Below are 21,051 nucleotides of genomic sequence, written 5' to 3' on the forward strand. Positions count from 1 at the left end.
CGCGCGGTGGTAAACACGTGTCCTGCAGCTTGTCCACGCAATCTACGTACTCGTACGCAAATACACCTTTTCGTGTCAATAAATCAAAATCCTCGTCAGATAAATATAAAAATTTAGAACGTACAATTTTTAATTTTTCTTTGCCTAGAAATGATGCCAATTTTTCGAGACTAGTATTTAAAAATTTATATGAATCAATAAACCGTAGTTTTATATAATTACGTGGGTCTAATTTATCAGCAGTATCTACGACATGTTTTGTGAAAGAAATGTACTTTTCTTTTGTGATGGGGAGTACGTCAGTCTTCCCTTTGAACGCAGTGGCTATTTCCTTAATAATAAAATGTGAATCGTATCCAGATAAATTATGGAAAATAATCGGTATGTATGATGCATTTTGGTAATTTAGATTACAAAGAGACCGTGCGGGACCACGGTAACGACCAGTCAAATGGCAATGATTGCGCACCCGCGTATCGTCCGACGTGAACGGTTTATCGCAGATATGACATCACGTCGCGCTACGGTATGCCTCCAATTGTTCCTTCGATAACGTTTCCATGGGGACATTAGTGGATAAACGAATCTTAACATTATGCGTCAATTCTTCCAGTTGTTTGGTAAACCATGCAATACAATCTTTATCGCGACGAAACTTATACGTAGATAACGCATCGTTGTACGAGCATCGCACGTAATATCCGATGCTGAACACCTCATGTTATTGATATGTGTACGACGCTTGCTCTGCATCATGTTGTGTCTTCCGCAGCACACACTCGAGGTCTGTGTAGACGATGAATGGCACTCGTTCCTTGTGGTTTATATTCCGGAAATTTAGCCATATGTCGTCTTCGGCGGGCAATGTGATAGCGCAGTCATTCATCGTCTGGCAGTCCACATCGTGCGATTGTAGCCTCTTGCAAGATGGAAAATAGTGCAAGCATCTGTAAAAATAAGAAAAACATTTTTAATAACTTTTTTTTACTAAATTATGAGAATATTCTTTTCAATATACATACCGGTCGCAAATGTATTTTTTGTGCTCCTTTTTACTCAGTTGGGAGTTGACGAGGCGGGACAGATTTTTTATCCAAGCAAAGTGACCCACACTGTCTTCGCGCGATTATATTTTGCATTGATATTATATTTTGCAAATATAATAAATTGACATGTTTCTTTCTCTTGTTGTTGGAGAGTCGCAGCGGAAGAATCTTTAGCATTGCCATTTCCTTTTTAATTCCATAGACGTTAATTGATACAGTGTTGGGTCTCTCGAATTTTCCAATGTCCTTTAGTGTAACGGAAAACTCGATGTCGTCAAACTTTAGAACTGTTGTATAATGCGGATATGACTCTCTATCACTGTCTTTCGGCAGGGTGTAGAGCGGCAACCACGCGAAGCATGCATTGTCCTTCGAATTAACATTCACTACCGCACGTTTCATCATTATTTCTCGCGGCAAAGTCACGTAACACCCCGCGTGTAAAGGATTGTATTGTTTATATTTACAGTCAAATTGAGAATTCGCGACAGCGCCCACCCGCTATCACGTTCTTGAAACTCTTCGAGTGACGCTAATGTCGGCTCGATAACGCGTCGCTCATACCACTCGCCCAAATCCGATATTCGAAATAGTTCACAATTTTTAGTGTTTATACTTTTGTTTGCACGTTTATCACCTGTTACAAACACACCTTTAAATGTGGCATTCACTTTCACATTATTGTGTCTTCTAGAGCGTCCCGCACTCGCTCGAGCACTATACCGCCTGCGTCTTCTAAAAACGTTTGCGGTTCGATGTAATTTACGTTATTTACCACACCGGTTAGAACACGATTCTCGAACGCCGAATCTATTTCTCGCCACACGAGTCAGCGTTATTACTAGCGGTCGCGTTATTACTCACCGCCGACGTGCACAAAACGCCTTTGTAATCGTGTCTTTTCACCCTCGAGTCGCGCGATCCTCGCCACCAACCATTGTCTTTGTCCGACGGCAAGCCGAGGATGCTTAACGCGGTTATGTTCCTCGAGCTGTTGCATAAATTCGTCGCATCGCTGCAACCATGTAAAACACTCATCCAGTAGCGATTTTGTCGGCTTACTCTGACAGCTCGCGTTCCACTTGCTCAAAATTATTCTCCATTTCTATAATGTCTTTTTAGCACTGTCTTAAAACAACATACAATCTTCAATAGGACACTTGCATGTAATTTGCCAAACACTGCATATAGCTGCGCATCTAATGCAGAATCGAAATTTGTCTTGAATTTCAAAGTGCATTAGCTTGCTTTGTCTTTTACGTCGAATAAAAACACATATCTCCATCTCTTGCTCAGATAGAACATATTTATCATCATCATTGTCCAAAAGATTAGAAAATTCGCGATAAGTGTGTAATACTTTCTCTACGTAAGGATTGTCAGTCTCATAACAAAATGGACTCATTCCTGCTATCACTTCAATATACCTTCCAACACCTGCTGGTATCTCAATGAGATGAAAACAGCTTTCCTGAGTCTTTTGTACAATTTGTTTTGCTATATTATATTCACTTTTATTGGTGTCAACCCAATTCAGTATCTCTCTATATAATTTTTGCTTCACATGATAAGGCCAATCATAAACAAATTGATCATGTATGTAAACTTCCTGTATTACGATGCGTTCGTGCGTTCCGCGTATACCGAGTTCTCGATCCCGTAGAAATTGCACTGGTGATATTCGCTGCACATGCATTTGTTTTTCAGAATCGTCATTATTAAGAACATAAATGACATCTTCTACTTCAAATTCAACTCGTTCATTCATGTTGTATAATTTTATACTGAAAGTCTTTAATGTGTGCACACAGGACACATATTGCACGGAATCAACACAAACATAGGCTGTCTGCAATTCAAACAGTATTTGCCGTCTAACCTACCGAACGCGTCAGTTACATGTTTTCGAAAGGTGTGCATTATGTTAAAATCTGTGTCCGCTATTTGCATGATACATTCGGCACAAGCCGAATAAATACCACCTGTAGTGTAATAAAAATATATGGCACAATGTTTCGTACGTATAGTTATCGCACTCACTTCAGCATGTGTTAAATGTTTCTCGATGGTACGAGGGTCGTTCAATAAGTCCTTAGAAAAAGATAGAAAAACAAATTATTTTAGGTAAATTTTTTTTTTTTCAACATAATCTCCTTTTAGCTTTATACACTTTTCGAAGCGTTTCTCCAACTTTTTGAAGCCATCTAAAAAGTAAGATTTCGGAAGATTCTCAAAATAGGCATTTGTTTGGGCGATGACCTCTTCATTCGACGTGAACCGTTGTCCGTCAAGCCATTTTTTAAGTTTGGAAATAAAAAAAAGTCACTAGGGGCCGAATTCGGTGAATACGATGGATGTTGTAATAATTCGAACTTTAATTTCATGATTTTGGCCATCGAAACTGCACTGATGTGCACCCGTCCACTGAGAACAAACGCGGCACCTATCTTGCCGAAATTTTTTTCACACCCAATTTTTCGTGCAAAATTGGAAACACTGTACCTTGCGATATGCCAGTGACCTCAACTATTTCGCGCACTTTGATTCGTCGATTACTCAAAACCATATCGTGGATTTTGTCAATCATTCCGGGAGTAGTCACTTCCACTGGACGTCCCGAACGACGTTCATCTTTTGTGAATGTACAGCCACGTTTAAATTCATTTACCCAATTGTAAAAAGTTGCAAACACAGGAGCAGATGTGCCATGAACTTCATCCAACTTAGCTTTGATCTCTTTCGGTGTTAAGTCTTTTAAATATAAGTGTTTAATCACCGCTCGAAACTCACTTCTTTCCATTTTTCTAAATAAACACAAGTTTGTTGCTTCAATCGACAATAAAAATGAAACCATATGATGGAAATAACTGAAACTTAGACAGCTGTCTATTGAGTCATGATGCTTATTAAAAACAAACTATTTTCGATGCTACGAGCGTTATCTCTTGGATTTTGTAAGGACTTATTGAACGACCCTCGTATCATTAAACTCTTCACTGCAATCACTTGTATAATTACTGTCCTTAGATACTACACTCTCTTCATCCTCATCATCTATCACATCTTCAAAGTTAACATCTATAATGTCCATCATGCCATCATCATCCATTTGGATCACATCATTCACAAAATTTTCATTATTTACATCATTTACAAAGTTTTCCAAATTATTAAACTGATCGTTCATTTTTCATGTCACATTAATTCACATTCACTCGAATCATTTTTTCGCGTCGCGCTCGGATCACCAAATGCGATATCATGCGCTTCCCGACCGTTTATATATGCTCTTTATTTCTTTGTTTTAGTCGAAATATCATTATATCAGCATTAGTACATCTACGCTTGACTTTTGCAAGATTTGCATTCTTCGAATGCGCGACTTTGAATGATCTCATCAGAAGGTATCAAATGATTTATGTACGTGCCTAAAACATTTTTGTCACAGCAGCCATCCATACATCAGTGCTTGATTTTTGCAAGATTCTTCAAATGTATGTGCAATTTTTGATCTCATTAGAAGATATCAAATGATGTATGTGTCTAAAATGTTTTTTTTTAATGATCTCATCAGAAAATACGTATCAAATGACTTGTGTACGTGCCTAAAGCATATTTTGCATCACAGCCGCCATACATCGGCGCTTGACTTTTGCAAAATTTGCATTCTTTGAATATATGTGTGATTTTTGATCTCATCAGAAGTATGATGCATGTGTCTAAAATGTATCAAGTGATACATGTGTCTAAAACGTATCAAGTGATGCATGTGTTTAAAAACGTAAACTGCGGGATTTGTTCCCACTACTATTATTGGGGCATGTGGAGGGGTGTACAATATAAAAAGAGTTTAGGCATCGGTACCCGTTTGTTACTGGACAGCAAAGGTTTCTTAAACGTTACTGCAATCGGTGAAAGACCAACTTCTCGAGGATGAATTATTACGTTCCGATCCAGCAAAATGACACGTGTAATAAACCGTAAGTATTTTCAATTATTTTTTTTCCTTTTATATTTCCTTCTATATTTCCTTCTACATTTATTCGCACTTTTATTTCTAATTCCCTGTAATCTTTTTACAGAACATTATCGCAGCCGCGCTATATTCCGCGCATCTTGGGAAGGAGATATGCTTTGACTGCTACAGCATATAAATATTTGGACATCGGAATCAGGGTGGAATCTATGCCCTGTGTAGAATTATTGATTGGTGACAACCGAAGTCGCATAGGTCACCTACACCTGACTTATGCGATATGGAAAACGTTCATCGAGAGACGTGCGGATATTGTGCAACTCATGCAGGCAGCTGTACTTTCTTCAAGAATTTCGATTAATGATTTAGTTATAAATTTCGTATATATACGTAAAGAAAATATTGTAAAGTTAACATTATATAATACTAGTATGTATATGAAACCATCAACAATACAATTCTTATTAGAACTGGAAGATTGTGTTGAACAAGTATGCTACCAATTGCATCAAAATATTTATATTGTTGGTGAAAAATATAAACAATTTGTTACTATTTTACGTCAAAATCATGTCACTAATAAAAGTGATGCTGTAAAGATATTACATGAAAAATATGATAAGACGTGTCTCGTAGATTGTGACTTATTGACTTATGCATCCGACAATATTGTATATGATGCTTTACAAAACGAATAAATGAAAAATGTCTCATAGATTGTGAACTTATACATCAGACAAATATTGCATATGATACGTTATAAAATAAATAAATGAAAAAATTTATAAATAATTATTCTAACTTATTTTCTCTCTTCCTTATTCCTTTGCGGTGAAATGGTGTGTGCAGAACTTGGTAGGAGGTACATAGATAAAGTGCGATGGGCGGGAACGTATATATGTGACTGCGTATGAAAGAACGAATGAAAGAGAAAGAGAGAATGATAAGACTACATGGTTGAAGATATCACGTGACAAAGTACAGGTGACAAAGACATTCAGTAGAAGGAGATCGCGAGCATCGCGGCGATGGCTGCTGAAAGGGATCACGTATGGGTAAGAGAGATAGATTCGCAACAGAGGGAGAGCGCAAGCACCGCAGCGATGGCTGCAACGGCGGTGGGCGGTGGGCGGCGGGCAGCGGCGGCAGACCCCGATTCCGTCTCTCCCAGTCGCGGACCTGAAAATCCCGCGTTAGCAATTCCCGCGCCGCGAGACCCCCCGATCCGCGTGACATCATACCCCCGCGCGTCTACGAGTTCCCCCGCACACCCGCTCCCCCCTCGGAGCACCTGGGTTAGAACCAGCCTAGTATCAACTACTCACACCTCTTCCTTTTGTTAGCGAAGTGAGGAATCTTGGTGTTGTTTTTGTGTCTACTCTCTCCTGGAAGAAGCATGTGTTGCATATCTCGCGGAAGATTCATCTTGCATTGTATAGATGCAATGCAAGTCCGAGATCCACCTGGGCCAATCTCATCCACTAAATCTCTTATCATCACTGTAACCTCTAGTGCCGTCTGTGACTTAGTTATAGCTAAAAAGCGAGGACAAGGTACACTTACTCAGAGAGAAATTTGCTGTAATGATTCTAGCAAAAGTGTACATGTTAATGAGCTTCTACCAAAGGACACTTATGAGCTCCTTCAAAAGACTAAGCAAGTCGCCAAAGTTAATTCATATACATATGTTTGGGTAAAGAATGGTCGTATTCACGTCAGGCATTCTGATGGCAAGCCCGTCATCTATATTAACTCAGAAAATGACCTTGATAAGCTCATTTGACGTGCTAGTCTTACTTCGTCCTCGTCTCCCGTTGCGCGTGATTATTCAACTCCCAAGTTCGTTATTCACCTCCCAACTCGTCTTTCCGTATAGCTCAATTTAATGCCAATTCCTTGCGTGGACACATCGACTTCATCAGACTTCACTTCAATACCATCCCATATCATGTTATCTCAATCTCTGAAACTTGGCTCCATGCGGGTGTCTCAGATGATCTTGTTGCGTTGGATGACTATTTTTTAATCAGAAATGATCGTGTCGGAAACATTGGCGGAGGTGTTGCTTGTTACCTCCATAAATCATTACGAGCTACCATTGTCACTGCGTCATCGGGTGGCCAATTAAACGACTCTGAATACTTAATAATTGATATTCGCTTACCGCTTAATGAATCGATACTGTTCGCGTCCATCTACAGAAGACCGAAAGGCAACCTTCTTCATGATTTTGTTATGTCGTTAACTAGCGTCTCTCACCTTTATAGAAATATAATTATTGGGGGCGACCTTAACTGTAATTTGTTATCCAACCAGTATGAAGCGACTTATTTGCGTCAACTCATGTTTAGTCTCTCATTATATATCATTCCATCAGATGCCACTCATCACACTGCTACTTCTAACTCATGTCTCGATGTCCTGATAGTGGATGATAGTGATAAGGTTTTATCTTTTGCTAAATCATCCAGCCCTTTTATTGCTGGCCACGATCTTCTTTCTTTTTCGCTGTCACTTTTTTTTCCTATCAATACTGAACGTTCCTTTATTCGACGATGTTTTAGAAACATTAATGTCACTGAGTTTTGTGAATACCTTTCTGTTAGTGTTAATAATGCCAATTAGTACTCGTACTAATTTGTCTAAGGAAGCTTATGTGCAAGAATCTAGTACCTTACTTTCCTGTACTTTACGTGCTGCACTAGATGTGTTTGCGCCTGCCCGTCCTTTTGTCTCCAGAAGGCCACCTTTGCGATGGCTTACTGACGAATTTAAGTCTCGCCTTCGCGTTCGCAACACGTTATTTAAACAAGCTAAACGTTCCAACAGCTTGCTTGGCTTTCTTAGGTACAGACTCTTTAGGAATCAGCTTAATCTTGATATCAAGCGTGCCAGGAGTGAGTTTTTTCTCGGTTCTTTAAATAACATTACTGAACCTGCCAAATTATGGCGAGAGCTAGCTCGCCTTGGTCTCGTTAAATCCACCTTGGTTTCTCCTCTTCACTTTTTCCTTGTCTCAATTAAATTCTTATTATATCTCTGTCTCTTCGGCCGTACCTCTGTGTTTTTCCGATTTTATATCAGCTATCTCCTGCCTCACCTATCCTCCTTGTCGGTCTGAGTTTGTATTTTCTCTGGTTACATCTAATTCTATCTATAAACTTATAACTGCTCATCCCCTTCACTCTTATGCTTCCGGCGCTGACGGTATCCCCCTTTTTATTTTACGTATTGCTTGGCCTTGTATATCTTCCTGGCTTACTGATCTCTTTAATAATTTACTAAAGCTGTCCTCGTTTCCTTCTGAGTGGAAGAATGCTCTAATACGCCCACTATCTAAAATTCGTAAACCTGTGTCTCCGTCAGACACGCGACCGATTGCTAATTTGCCTGAACTATCTAAAACTCTTGAAAGGATTGTCGCTAATCAGATAGTTGATTATCTAAACTTAAACAATATACTTGACCCTAGGCAGTCTGCATATCTGGCTTTAACACTCAATCTGCCCTTCTTCGTATATGTAATGATGTCAAGGCGGGGATCGATGGTGGACTTATCACTATTATAGTGTTATTTAATTTTAGTAAAGCGTTCGATACTGTCCCGCATCTTCATCTTCTTATCAAGCTCAAAAAACTTGGTTTCTCTGATTCTGTGGTCACTTGGTTTTACTCTTATTTAACATGCCGTTCTCAAGCTGTAATTGACGATGCAGGAGATCGTTCTGAATAGCTTCCCACTTCCCTTGGTGTTCCTCAGGGCTCGGTGCTTGGACCACTTTTATTCTTCCTTTTCATTAACGATATTAGCAATGTCCTGTCTTTCACCAGCCATATGCTCTTCGCCGACGACCTGCAAATTTATTTGTCTTGCTCTCCAGCAGACATTCTTCGTGGTCTTGAATTGATCTCAAGGGATGTGAATGCCATATTTGATTACACTATTGTCAATGGTCTTAGACTTAATCTTACTAAGTCTAAGGCCATTATCCTTGGCAGCCAAAAACATGTTTTTATAGCATTGACACCTCTCTTCTTCCTCCGATTATTGTTGACTGTGCGCCTTTGCTTTTTGTGAGTGAAGTGAAAAATTTGGGCGTTATTTTCACGTCTAACCTGTCATGGCATAAACACATACAAGTTTCAAAGAACGTTCACCACGCTCTGTATAAATTAAAATTTAACCGAAACTCTCTCTCTACCGAACTCAGAATTAAACTGGTCAATATTTTGATCCAGCCACATATTGATTACTGTTGTCTTGTGTATCATGGATTGAGTAAAAAACTTAATACTAAGCTGCAACGACTTGTCAACTGCTGTATAGGATTCATCTTTAATCTTAGGCGAGACGAACATATTACGCCGTTTAGACATCGTCTTGAGTGGCTTTCGGTTGAAAACAGGAGACTGTACTTTCTAGGCTGTCTAACTTATCGGATTCTCCACTTGCACGCTCCGTCTTACTTATGTGAACTATTTACCCCTCCTGATCCTTCAGTAAGGAAATCAAATCGCACAATTTCTTTGTCTCATGTTTTTCACATTTTTCTTCATAGGACTACCACGTACAGAAATTCCTTTCATCTCTCCACGGTATATTTTTGGCATTCTCTCCCTGCAAACATTGTATCCGCTCCTTCACTGGACTCTTTCAAGACCCTTCTTCGCTCATTTCTGCATGCATCTGAGTTAGCATGATTTTTCAATCTTATATTGTCTGTCTTGCTTTCTGTCATTCTTATTGTCTCCCTTAATTCTCAGCTTTAGCACTTTACTTGTATAGTTAATATTAAGATTAGGTTAGTTATATGGTTATACTTATATCAATGCGATTTTTCATTATGTTAGCTATTTTTGCGTACATTTTGTTTTAAAAGTGTATTCTATCTTGTGTTATCATACTTTGCCCTATAGCCTATGCTTGGGCATAATAAATCTCTCTCTCTCTCTCTCTCTCTCTCTCTCTCTCTCTCTCTCTCTCTCTCTCTCTCAGAGATAAAAAACACATATTCATACATATAACATATACTAAATGTATACACGTGCATACGTATTATACACATATGTATAGGTATACACATACATGTATATTATATTATATTATACATTATTACACAACATTAAATATATGAATGCATGTACATATTTCCTTCTTTTGCATTAAAAAAAAACAAAACTAAAAAAAATAAATTTAAAAAATTAATTTGTTAAACAAATTAAATTACATTATAAAGTTACCTAAAAATTTGATTGTAATGCGTAAAAGTAAAATTAATCTCATTTTAATCTTGCAAGCAATAAAAGTTTTCACAAACTTTATTGATGCCAAATACTTTAATACCTTATTAATAATACGAAATAAAGGCTAATTATAACTCAAAGATAATTAACATAAAGCGCTTGAATTTTTTTATGCTTTTATAGAATATAATTTTGTAGAATATAATTATGTAGAATATAATTTTTTTTAAATCTTTTTTCTCTTGCTGTTTTTAGTTATAAATATGTAAAGAAGGCAGATTTGACAGTTGTCAAAATTCAATTGCAATGACAGCTACTCTTTCAGGAGTTGAAGGAAATTATGGAGGAGCAGGGAAGAAAGATTAGAAAAGAACTAGAGACTTTAAAAAAGGAAATTAAGGATTTTAAGGAGAAAGAATTTAGATGGGAAAGAGAAAGGAAAGAGTTATTAGAAACACAGGAAGAGTTAAAGAAAAGGATGGAGAAGATAAAGGTAAGAGGAAATAGTGTATGTGAGAGAAGGGTCAGAGAAATAGAGAGGAAATTAGAGATGAAGGAAAGAGAGGATAGAAAGAAGAATTTGCTAATTAAGGGGGTAGAGGTTAAGGATGGGAATAGGAAGGAGGCGGTGGAGAGGGTGTTCAAAGAGATAGGAGCTGAAGTGACAGTGAGAGGAGTCAGGAGAATAGGAGAGGGAAATAAAAAAGGGAAAGAGTTGGTTTGGGTGAAGCTAGAGAGTGAAGAACAGAGGAAAGAGGTATGGAGTAAGAAGAAGATCCTGAAGGGGAGAGAAGAAAAAATTATGGAAGACTGGACTTGGAAGGAAAGGAAAATGAGATGGAGGTTAGAAAGGATAGCTAGAGTAGAAGAGAAGGGTATGAAGGTATGGTTAGGATATAGGAGGATTAGAATAGGAGACAGTTGGTGGAAGTGGGATGAAGAAGAGGAGGTCCTGAGAAATGAGAAAGGGGAGCTGAGGAAAGAGGAAGGGGGAGAAGGGAATGTAGGAAGATTGTGAGGGGTAAGTTAGGAGAGGAGAGGTCGGGGGAGAGTAAAGAAGTGAAAATGGCTTTCTGGAATGTGGCAGGGTTGAGTAATAAAGATAAAGAGTTCTGGGATGGTTTAAAAGAGTGGGATGTGATGTTCTTATTGGAGACATGGGCGGACGAAAAAGGGTGGGAAAAGATAAGAGACAGGGTACCAAAGGGCTATGAGTGGGGGGTACAAAAAGCGAGTAGGAAAAATAGAAAAGGTAGGGCGATGGGAGGAATGATTGTAGGGATAAGAAAGGAGTTAGGTGATAAAGGACGTAAAATAGTAGAGTTAGGCGAAGGTTTAATGTCGGTGGAAATAAAGATAGGGAGGGAAAGCTGGAGAATAGTAGGAGTATATATAAAGGAAGAAGGAAGAGAAGGGGCAATGCAAATATTAAAACAGGTTATGGAATCAAAGGAGGGGGATAAGAAGGTGATTATTGGGGGGGATTTTAATGCAAGAACTGGTAGAGAAGAAGGAGGGGGAGAAGAGTTGGATAGTGAGGAAGAGGAAAATCAGGTTAGGAGAAGGTCTAAGGATAGTAAGGTAGATAAAGAGGGTAGAAAGCTGTTAGAATTGATAGGAGAATGTGGATGGGAAATCTTAAATGGCAGAATGGTGGGAGATGAAGAAGGGGAGTATACGTATGTAGGGGGGAAAAGGGAGCACAGTAATAGACTATATTCTAGTAGATAGAGAGGCGAAAGAGAGAATAGAAAAAATAAAAGTAGTAGATAGGATAGACTCGGATCATTTCCCAGTAGTGGCGGAGGTGAAGAGTGAGGATAGAGATGCAAATAAAAAGGGGAAAGGTAGGGTGATAAGGGGGATTTGGGATGAAGAGGGTAGAGAAAGGTTTAGAGGGATAATAGAACGAGGGATGGAGGAGGAGTTTGAACAGGAGGTGAATGAGGAGTGGGATGGGATGTTGGGTAAAATCAAGGAGGCAATGTGAAATGCAGATATGAGATATAGATAGTAGGAGAGGAGGAAAGGGCTGGTGAGATGAGGAATGTAGGGAGTTGAAGAGAAGGGTGAGGAGGGATTTAAGGAGGTGGAGGAGGGGGTTAAAGGTGAATACATAGAAAGGAAAAGAGAATTTAGGAAGATATGTGAAAGGAAGAAAGAGGAGGAGAATAGAGTGTGGAGAAAAGACAGAGAAGCTAGAAATGAATCAGTATGGGAGATAGTAATTAAAGATAGGAAGAAGAAAAAAAGGGTGAATGAAGGGATTGGAATGGGAGAATGGAAAGAATACTTTATGTGTTTGTTAGGTGGAGTAGAAGCAAGAGTAGTTAGAGGAGAGGAGAGAATAGGTAGAGAAAGCTGTGGGAGTGAGAAAGAACAGGTAATTAGCAAGGAGGAAGTGAGAAGGGTGGTGAATAATTTAAAAGTAGGAAAAGCAGGTGGATTAGATGGAATTCCAAATGATGTGTGGAGATGGGGGGGTGGAAGGATTGAGGAGTGGATGGTGAAGTTTTTGAATAGAATATGGAAGGGGGAAGAGTGGCCAGAAAAATGGAAGAAAGAGGTAGTGATGCCGATAGTGAAGAAAGGGGAGGGGAAGCAGGTGAGTGAGTATAGGGGAATAACATTAATGCCTACGCTGTATAAGGTGTATGCGAAGATTTTAGCAGAGAGGTTGGAAAAGGAGATTGAAGAGAAAAGTATAATGCCAGAAAATCAGGCGAGATTTAGGAGCAAGAGAGGGACATTAGACAACATTTACGTATTGAACTTAGTAAATAGGCAGATGAGGCATATGCAGATGACTTAGTAGTAATAGCAGATGATGAAGATCAGATGAGAAGTATGTTGGAAAGGCTAGAAAGGTATTTAGATGAAAAGAATTTAGTGTTGAATGCAGAGAAGTCGAAGATGATGAGGTTTAGAAAAGGAGGAGGTAGGGAGAGTAAGAGAAGTTGGTGGTGGAAAGGGATAGAAGAGGTGAAGGAGTATTGTTATCTAGGATATGTGTTACAGAAAAATGGAGGACAAGAAGCACAGATAAAGGGTAGAGTGAGAAGAGCGGCGGCAGTGATGGGTCAGATTTGGAGGATTGGGAAGAGAAAGTATGGAGGTGATTGGGGAAGGAGGTTATAATTGTTTGACAGGCTGGTATGGACGGTTATGGGGTACGGGGTGGAGATATGGGGATGGAAGGAGAGAGACAGTCTGGAGAGGTTAGAGGAGAGATATTTGAGATGGATGATGGGCTTGGATTGGCACACGCCGGGATACATGGTTAGAGAGGAGATGCTAAGGGATAAATTAAGAGGGAAAGCGGGAAGAAGGGCGTGGAAATATGAAAAGAGGTTGGAGGAGGGAGGAGGTAGTGAGCTAGCAAGAAAGTGTTTGGAAGAGATAAAGCTGAGGGACAGGTCAGGAAAGGTAGGAAGTGGATGGGAGGAGGAGAGAAGGAACTTTTGGCTGGACAGGGGAGGGAATTTGGAAGATCTAGATGAGAAAAAAGGGGAGGATAGTGCTGAGGCGGTGTTCGAAAAGGAAAGGCAGATGCAGAAAGAAGAAAGAAGGGAAAGAATTCTAGGTTCGGAATATAATAAGTGGTACAAATACGTAAAGGAGAAAGGCATACCAGAATACCTGAGAAAGGGGTGAGGAGAGAGTAGGTGGAAAAGAATTATAAGATGCAGATTAGGTAACGTGATGAGAGGTAGTAGATACTGGGAGGACGAGGAAAGGAAGAAGTGTAGATTATGTGGAAATAGCGTAGAGACGTGGGAGCATGTATGGGAGGAGTGTAGAGATTGGGGTAGGGAGAGAGACAGTTGGCAGGAGGTGGTAGGAAGGATTCTGGGGTCAGAGGGGGAGGGAGAAAGTTGGATTAGAGATTTGATGAGAGAGAGGGAGGGCATAGAGAGGGGCGATGGTGATACGGATGTGGGAAATAGTGAATGATAGAAGGGCAGAGGAAACGGTCCACAAAAAAGGCGGTGTGTGTGTGTGTGTGTATAGAAGGGCGGGGTGTGGAGGCAGTAGAGGCCGAAGCACCTAAGACTATAGAATAAATTAGAGATAGTTTGTAAGATAGTAATAAGTTAATTGTAGAGATTGTAAACCCTAAGGGGACACAATAAAATTTTCATTCATTCAGCTACTCTTTCAACACAAACGCAACGAGAGAACCAATCGGCATCGTGGAAAAGAGGCAACAATACATTTCGAAACTTTCGAATATCAATTTAACATGTCCTTTTCAAGATAGGACTAGATGCGCGCGCCAAATGTTATCTTCTTATTTATTTCAAGGTTGACGCATAGTTGGCGCATTTACTTTATATCAATTATTTTGTAGAAAAGGCAATAAGATAATAAAACAATAGAATAATAAGACAATTTAACTAATATACTAGTTTTTTTCTTAAAGGCGCACACACACTTCGCACTGCTTTTTACCTTTTTTTAAAAAAGTAATTTTGGATATCACGCATTTCGTAGTATTAAGTATCTTATTTAGATAGTATATATATTTTTGCAATAAAAAATTATTATGAGAGAGAAAGAAGGGGGGGTGGGAGAAAAATAAAGAAGAATATCAGATAACAACAAAATAGTGAATAACATTGCTGATTATGGCGGTCTTCCGCCACTCCAGTCAGCGCGCCTATGCTATTGCGCGCTCATCACCTACGCCGCTGCGTCCGCCGCCACGTGCTCACCGCCTACACCGCGCGCCGTTACGTCTATCGCCACGCGCTTGCCAGCCGAGTAGTGCGCGGCACCGTCGACAGTCGGCCGGGGTACTCAGGAGTAAGATGCAGCGATCCCGCTATATAAGGACCACACGCAGCATGAAAAGAACAATCTAAAATTAAGATTCTCGAGCGAGGAAAATACTCTTGAATTAAGACGAGATATTTTCTTAGCACCTTCTTTTTGACTACAACGGGCCTCCCTACGGGAGTGTGCTCGTTGGCTCTCCTTCGAGTGAGCTCGGCTACTGGGCCTCCTGCCGGAGTGCGCTCGACGGGCCTCGAACGGCAACGCACTGCCTCGACGGAAGAAGCCATCCTGGCCAGCTCGGTCACCAGAGCGGCCACGATCTCTGACCAACACTAGGACTTCAGGACTCGACTTTGGGACTCCCTACAGGAGTGGAAGCTCATTACCTGGGACCTTCCGCGTATTCCACGGAGTAGGATTCCACGCTTCCTGCAGAGTTTGGTGGAGACGCAGACTACACCGACCAGACTTAAAGCTAACGCCAGCGTCCAAGTCAAGTCTCCAGATGGTTCCGACGTTTCCTGGCCCAACACTCCTTCCGGAAAACCAGCAACTCCACGTGCACTACGAAGGAAGTATCGGGGCACCCTATCCTGAGCAAAAGAATGCCATTTCTATATATGTTGTCGAGTTGACGCGTGGCTCGGTACAATTTGGGGGGGGGGGGTCTCAAGTGCTGGTGTCTACTGAAAAAAGACAATTCTGCCGCTGCAGTCGCTTGACAATAAAACCAAAGAGAGAAAGGAGAGAGAGAGAGAGAGAGAGAGAGGGAGAGAGAGAGAGAGAGAGAGAGGAGAGAGAGAGAGAGGAGAGAGAGAGAGAGAGAGAGAGAGAGATAGAGAGCGAGAGCGCGATCAGAGTATATATAGCTCTCTCTCTCTCGGAGCTCCTGATCCTCTAGAGCTCTCTGCTCGCGATACATCTATCTCGAGAGATCTCTCTCTCGCTCTCGCTCTCTATCGCTCTCTCATAGACTCTCTTCCTCTCTCTCTTCCTCTCTAGCATCTCTCGCGCGCCCGAGCCTAGCCTCTCTTCTTCTCTCTGCCCTCTCTCTCTCTGTCTGCTCGTCTCTCTCTCCTCGTCTCCAGGCCCTCTTGCTCGCCCTCTCGCTCTCCGCTCTCGCTCCTCTCGCTCTCGGCTACTCTCGCCGCCGCTCCTCCGCGCGCTCTGAGCGCTTCGCTCTCGCTCGCGCGCTCCGCTCGCTCGCGCTATCGAGAGGAGTCGCGCGCTCGCGCGCTCTCTCTCGCGCGCGGCGCGCTCTCTCGCGCGCGCGCTCTCGAGCTCGCGCGCGCGCGCGCGGCGCGCGAGCGAGAGCTAGAGAGAGAGCGAGAGCAGGAGCGAAGCAGACGCGCGCGCGTCGCTCGGCCTCGTATCGACTCTCGCGCGCAGAGCTCGCGCGCGCGCTACGCGCCTCTCTCGCGCGTCTCTCGCTCCGCTCTCGCCGCGCGCTCTCTCTGCGCGCGAGGAGCGCCGCGCGCGCGCGCGCGCGCGCGCGCCCTCTTTCTTTCTTGCGCGCTCTGCTTGATAGTCCTCTCAACGCGCTAGCTACATTCTTGTTACACGTTAGTTGTTGATCTAACTATAATTATGCAAAAGTAAATACAAGTAAATGAAAAAGTATTAGAAGTAAAATTAGAAGATATAGAAGTAGAAAAATTTACATATAGATATATATAATCTATGGGATACAGTGTTGCATTTAAGTAATTCCGGGTCAACAGCAAAACTAACGGTCGAGGGTTAACAAATAATTATACAATTTAATTGTGAAAATCTCAAGGAATGAGACATTACGAACGAGATAGAATGCTATTCCAGAACGCAGATGTAGTACAACGAAGCGAACGCTTGTAACATTCAGTACGGCACTGTGGGATTACCAGTGCATCATTTTCTGTTCTAGTGACTCTTGAGGTGTCTTTTCGCTTAAAATCCTGATAGAGAACGGTTGGTTTTTAATTCCTCAAGATACTGTAGGTGAGACAGCCGACGAAATATATGCGCCTTGTCTTGACCTTGAGCCAACGCAATTTACTATAATATTGCGAGACGTGCTCGTCCCTTCATGAGAAATATGTACCTGATGCAGACATTAAGTGCCCTATATAACACCAGGTCTTGCTCCCCAGTGGCGTCTGTTAACAACGCGTAGCAGTAATCAAGGACAGGCTGAATGAGGATGGTCACAAGCCTGATTCGCATGGATTGCGGCATGAGCTGCTTGTAGAGCTTCAATTAATGGAGGGATGAGTGAACCTTAGAAGAGATTCTCATGACGTGGTTGTTCCATGAAAGGGTCTTCGTGAGAGTAAGGCCCAGGTAGACAACAGAGTCACAGTATGATTGAACCGCCAACTACGATACTTTGGATCTCGTCTAGCTTGATATTGTTAACGAGTCTTGCTGTGCTCATGATCATGGACGATGTCTTCTTTGGGTTGATAACCAGTTTGTTGGCGGCAGCCCAACGACTGACTTTGTGTATGTCAAGATTTACCTCCTTAATACCTGGTTCAAGTGCCTTGGCTCAATGTGTGTATAGATGAGTAGGTCGTCCGCGTAGTAGCTGTATCTGCAGATCCTCAGCGTATTCTTAAAGTCGTTTAAATACAGTGTGAACAGCAGTGGGCCAAGGACAGAGACCTGAGGAAGACCTTTTCTCACTAATATATCAGACGAAGTCACACTAAAGACTGGATCACGAACGGATTAACTTCTTAAGGTTAGATACGCACATATCCATCGTAGAGCTGAACATGAGAATTTCAGATTTCTGAGCTTTTCTACGAGTTATTGATGGTCTACATTATCAAATGTGCCTTGGTGAAGTCAAAAAACACTGATATAGTAACTTTCTTATTATCGGCAGCGCTCCTGATATCATTTATGACCCTGATTAGTGCCGTCTGCGTAGAACAACCCTTCTTATATGCAGATTGATAAGGGTCAAGCAGATCATGGTCGTCCAAGAACTTGTTGATCTGTTCGGCCGCAATGCGTTTGATAATCTTAGAAATAGAGCACAAAATGAAAATAGATCTATAATGTTCGAGTTCGGAGCGGCACTTTATCTTCGGCAGCGGACTTATGAGTGCCGACTTTCAGAATTGAGGAAAGACTCCATTTGCGAGACTGAAATTAAAGATATGCGTCAATGCTGGTAGTATGCAAGGTAGTGCCCTCATTAACATATTCTGCAAGAATCCGTCGCTACCAACCGCAGCGGACTTATTTTTGCGTAGGGCAACACATATATCCCGCGGCGAAATATCTTTCCAATATAGTTTGTGTTCACCATATATTTCCTCACCCAGGAATACGGCGTCACTAGATTCCGCGGAAAGATCAAGCTCATCTGTGGCAGAGAAAAATTTATTTAGTTCCTCGACGAAGAAAAGAAGACTTTTGTTTACCGTTCTTTGCTTAATCAGTCCAAGGTATGTGAGCTCCCTCCAGATTGAGTTGGAATCCCGAAGATTATCGAAAGCAGACTGATAGTGTTTCTTCTTCGCTGCGCTGACCAAAGCCTTTACCTCGTTTCTGAGCATTTTAAAGACCGAGTAGTTGGCCTCTAACTTGTGTCTTCTCCATTTTCTTCTGGCCAAATTTCTTTCTCTCATTTTATTTCTGATGACTCCTGTCAGCCAAGGGGCCGGCAAATGTCTAGACTGAATCAGCTTACACGGAGCCTGTTTGTCATAGCATTCAATCAGTAGCTTGTTGAAAACCTTCACCTTTTTGTCTACATTGTCGGCGAGATATAATAAGTCCCAGGCCGAAGAGTTAAGGCCATGTAAGAAATTTTCGGTGTTGAATGAGTTAAAACCTCTGACTCTCTTTTTGCTAGCTAAAAGTTGTTCAGTCTTAATTTTATATGTGACATCAATCAGGTCATGTGCTGAAAGAAAACTGGCACCTTTTTGATTGTACGTGATGAGTTTTCCATCGTCGTCAATGATACACAGGTCCAACAATGTAGAGGACGTCCGAGTATGATGTGTCGGGCTATAAAGTACCAGGTATCTTTGTATAAAAGTGATGAAGGACTTGACTAGCTCTGAATCATACGTGTTAGAACATAAGTCTGTGTTAAAATCTCCAAAGATGATATAGTGCTTATAGGGGGTGGCACTCACTTGGACACGGTTTAAATGGACACGGTGCATTTGGACACGGTGCTTTTGGACACGATATCTTACGCACGGTTCAAAAGACCACGGTGCATTTGCACATTGTGCATTTGGACACAAAAGAAATTTTATTAAAAATATACACCAGTTATATGCACACGTAAACTTTGACCACCGGATAATTGCACACGAAAAATTGCCCACCGTTCACTTGGATACGTAAAAGTTGCACACCATTCGTTTGCACACCGCTCACTTGCACACCATTCACTTGCAAACCGTTCACTTGCCCATCACTCATTTGCACACCAAGAAATGCGCACCGATCATTTGCACACGGAAAGATGCGCACTGATCATTTGCACACAAAAAAATGAGCACTGATCATTTGCACACGGAAAGATGCACACTGATCATTTGCACACGGAAAAATGCGCACTGATCATTTGCACACAAAAAGATGCACATCGATCATTTGCACACCGTTTATTTGCACACCGCTCAGTTGCAAACCGTTCAATTGCACACCACTTAAGTAGCAAACCCATGTGATGCAGTGAATGCTTTACACGCACGCACGCACGCACGCACCCACGCACGCACGCACGCACGCACCCACGTACGCACGCACGCACACACGCACGCACGCACGCACACACGCACGCACGCACGCACACACACACACGGGGGAGATTGCAAAGAGGCTTTCGGCCCCCCTCCCGCACGCATCCCGTACAAGTCGCTAACCCATGTACACATTGCAAACGCAGCCACAATGTATGAATATTTAATATGCGTTTAATTGAATGGTTTGCAATTGAACGGTGTGCATCTAAACGGTGTGCAAATAAACGGTGTGCAACTTTCCGTCAGCGGTGCAAACTCTGCTACAATTTACAGCAGACCCACACAAGCGAGCGGCCGTGTTCGTGAGCGCTCGGCACTTTTGATAGCTTCGCGTCGATAAAGCAGTATGTCCAATGGCCCGACATTCTGTTTCTTTTCTCGCCGCTATAGCTAACCTTGCCTGCCAGGAGCGTGAACGGCGTGAGCCGCGAGAATCATGCTGAGCTCTATTGCTTAGGTCTCGCTGCTCGTATTAAAAAATTAATCTCTATTGAAGTATTAATTAATTTATTTTCATATCAAATAAATGTATAGAACATGAAATAAAGGTCGTATTGAAATATAGCTTTATATATAATTATAAATAATTATATGTGAAATATAATATAGAGAAAAACATAAAGTAATTAAAAATTAAAAATAAAGTAAAGTATAAAAAATAAAATAAATAATAATTAAATCCATTCTTGGCCAACATGTACGCTTTCTCCTCAAAGTTCCGTTATTAATTAGAAAAAATAACTTATTGTTAATATAAGAAAAACAAAATTAAAAATGTTTGTTGCGTAAAAATTATTTCAAATTTTAACTCTTTCTGCTAATAACAAATACATATAGTAAAATTAAAGAAAAAAATATTTTTGCAATAACAATTCTAACATTTTATTTTTACGAATGAATTACGTACATATTGTTGCTCAACGGAAAGTGGTGGTTTCTTCCGTCATCGTCAGTAGGAAATACAAAGATCGCATTTTTAGAATTTTTTTTAGAATGAGGAGAATAATTAATAAAAAATACAAAAAATTCCACAATTCTACAACTGTTAACACGAATAAAATATTAATTATAAAATCAGTATGGTCGAAAATATTTCAGTATTTCTAATATTAAAAAAAAGAAAGTACACATGCTTTTACCTAACATAACATTGAAAATGATACATGTGTATTTTCCAAATAAGTTTAAAATTATGAATGAACTTGTTGCCGCCACCGCAAATGATCTGAACATTGACGACGATTAACTT

General features: G+C 41.0%; 2 protein-coding genes across 2 annotated transcripts; both read left to right on the forward strand.

Annotated features, from left to right (window-relative positions):
• Positions 1 to 10,606: 10,606 nt before the first annotated feature.
• LOC118647468 (golgin subfamily A member 6-like protein 7) lies at positions 10,607 to 11,284 on the forward strand. The gene has a single exon (XM_036292490.1). The coding sequence runs from the start codon at positions 10,607 to 10,609 to the stop codon at positions 11,282 to 11,284; it is 678 nt and encodes a 225-aa protein (XP_036148383.1).
• Positions 11,285 to 11,331: 47 nt separating this feature from the next.
• LOC118647469 lies at positions 11,332 to 15,381 on the forward strand. The gene is made up of 6 exons (XM_036292491.1): positions 11,332 to 11,971; positions 12,063 to 12,247; positions 12,320 to 12,871; positions 13,051 to 13,373; positions 13,416 to 13,916; positions 15,189 to 15,381. Exons 1-6 carry the CDS (start codon positions 11,332 to 11,334, stop codon positions 15,379 to 15,381), a joined length of 2,394 nt encoding a protein of 797 aa, XP_036148384.1.
• Positions 15,382 to 21,051: the final 5,670 nt, after the last annotated feature.

The sequence above is a fragment of the Monomorium pharaonis genome, chromosome 9 (genome assembly GCF_013373865.1).
Source record: "Monomorium pharaonis isolate MP-MQ-018 chromosome 9, ASM1337386v2, whole genome shotgun sequence".
NCBI lineage: Eukaryota > Metazoa > Arthropoda > Insecta > Hymenoptera > Formicidae > Monomorium > Monomorium pharaonis.

Bases quoted from the DNA above. Each gene is read 5' to 3' on its own strand.
- LOC118647468 (XM_036292490.1), top strand. From the start codon at position 10,607: ATGGAGGAGCAGGGAAGAAAGATTAGAAAAGAACTAGAGACTTTAAAA.
- LOC118647469 (XM_036292491.1), top strand. From the start codon at position 11,332: ATGGCTTTCTGGAATGTGGCAGGGTTGAGTAATAAAGATAAAGAGTTC. The intron at 12,248-12,319 runs GCAATGTGAAAT...TGAGGAATGTAG, and splicing joins TGTTGGGTAAAATCAAGGAG to GGAGTTGAAGAGAAGGGTGA. The intron at 13,917-15,188 runs GTGAGGAGAGAG...ATATTTTCTTAG, and splicing joins CCAGAATACCTGAGAAAGGG to CACCTTCTTTTTGACTACAA.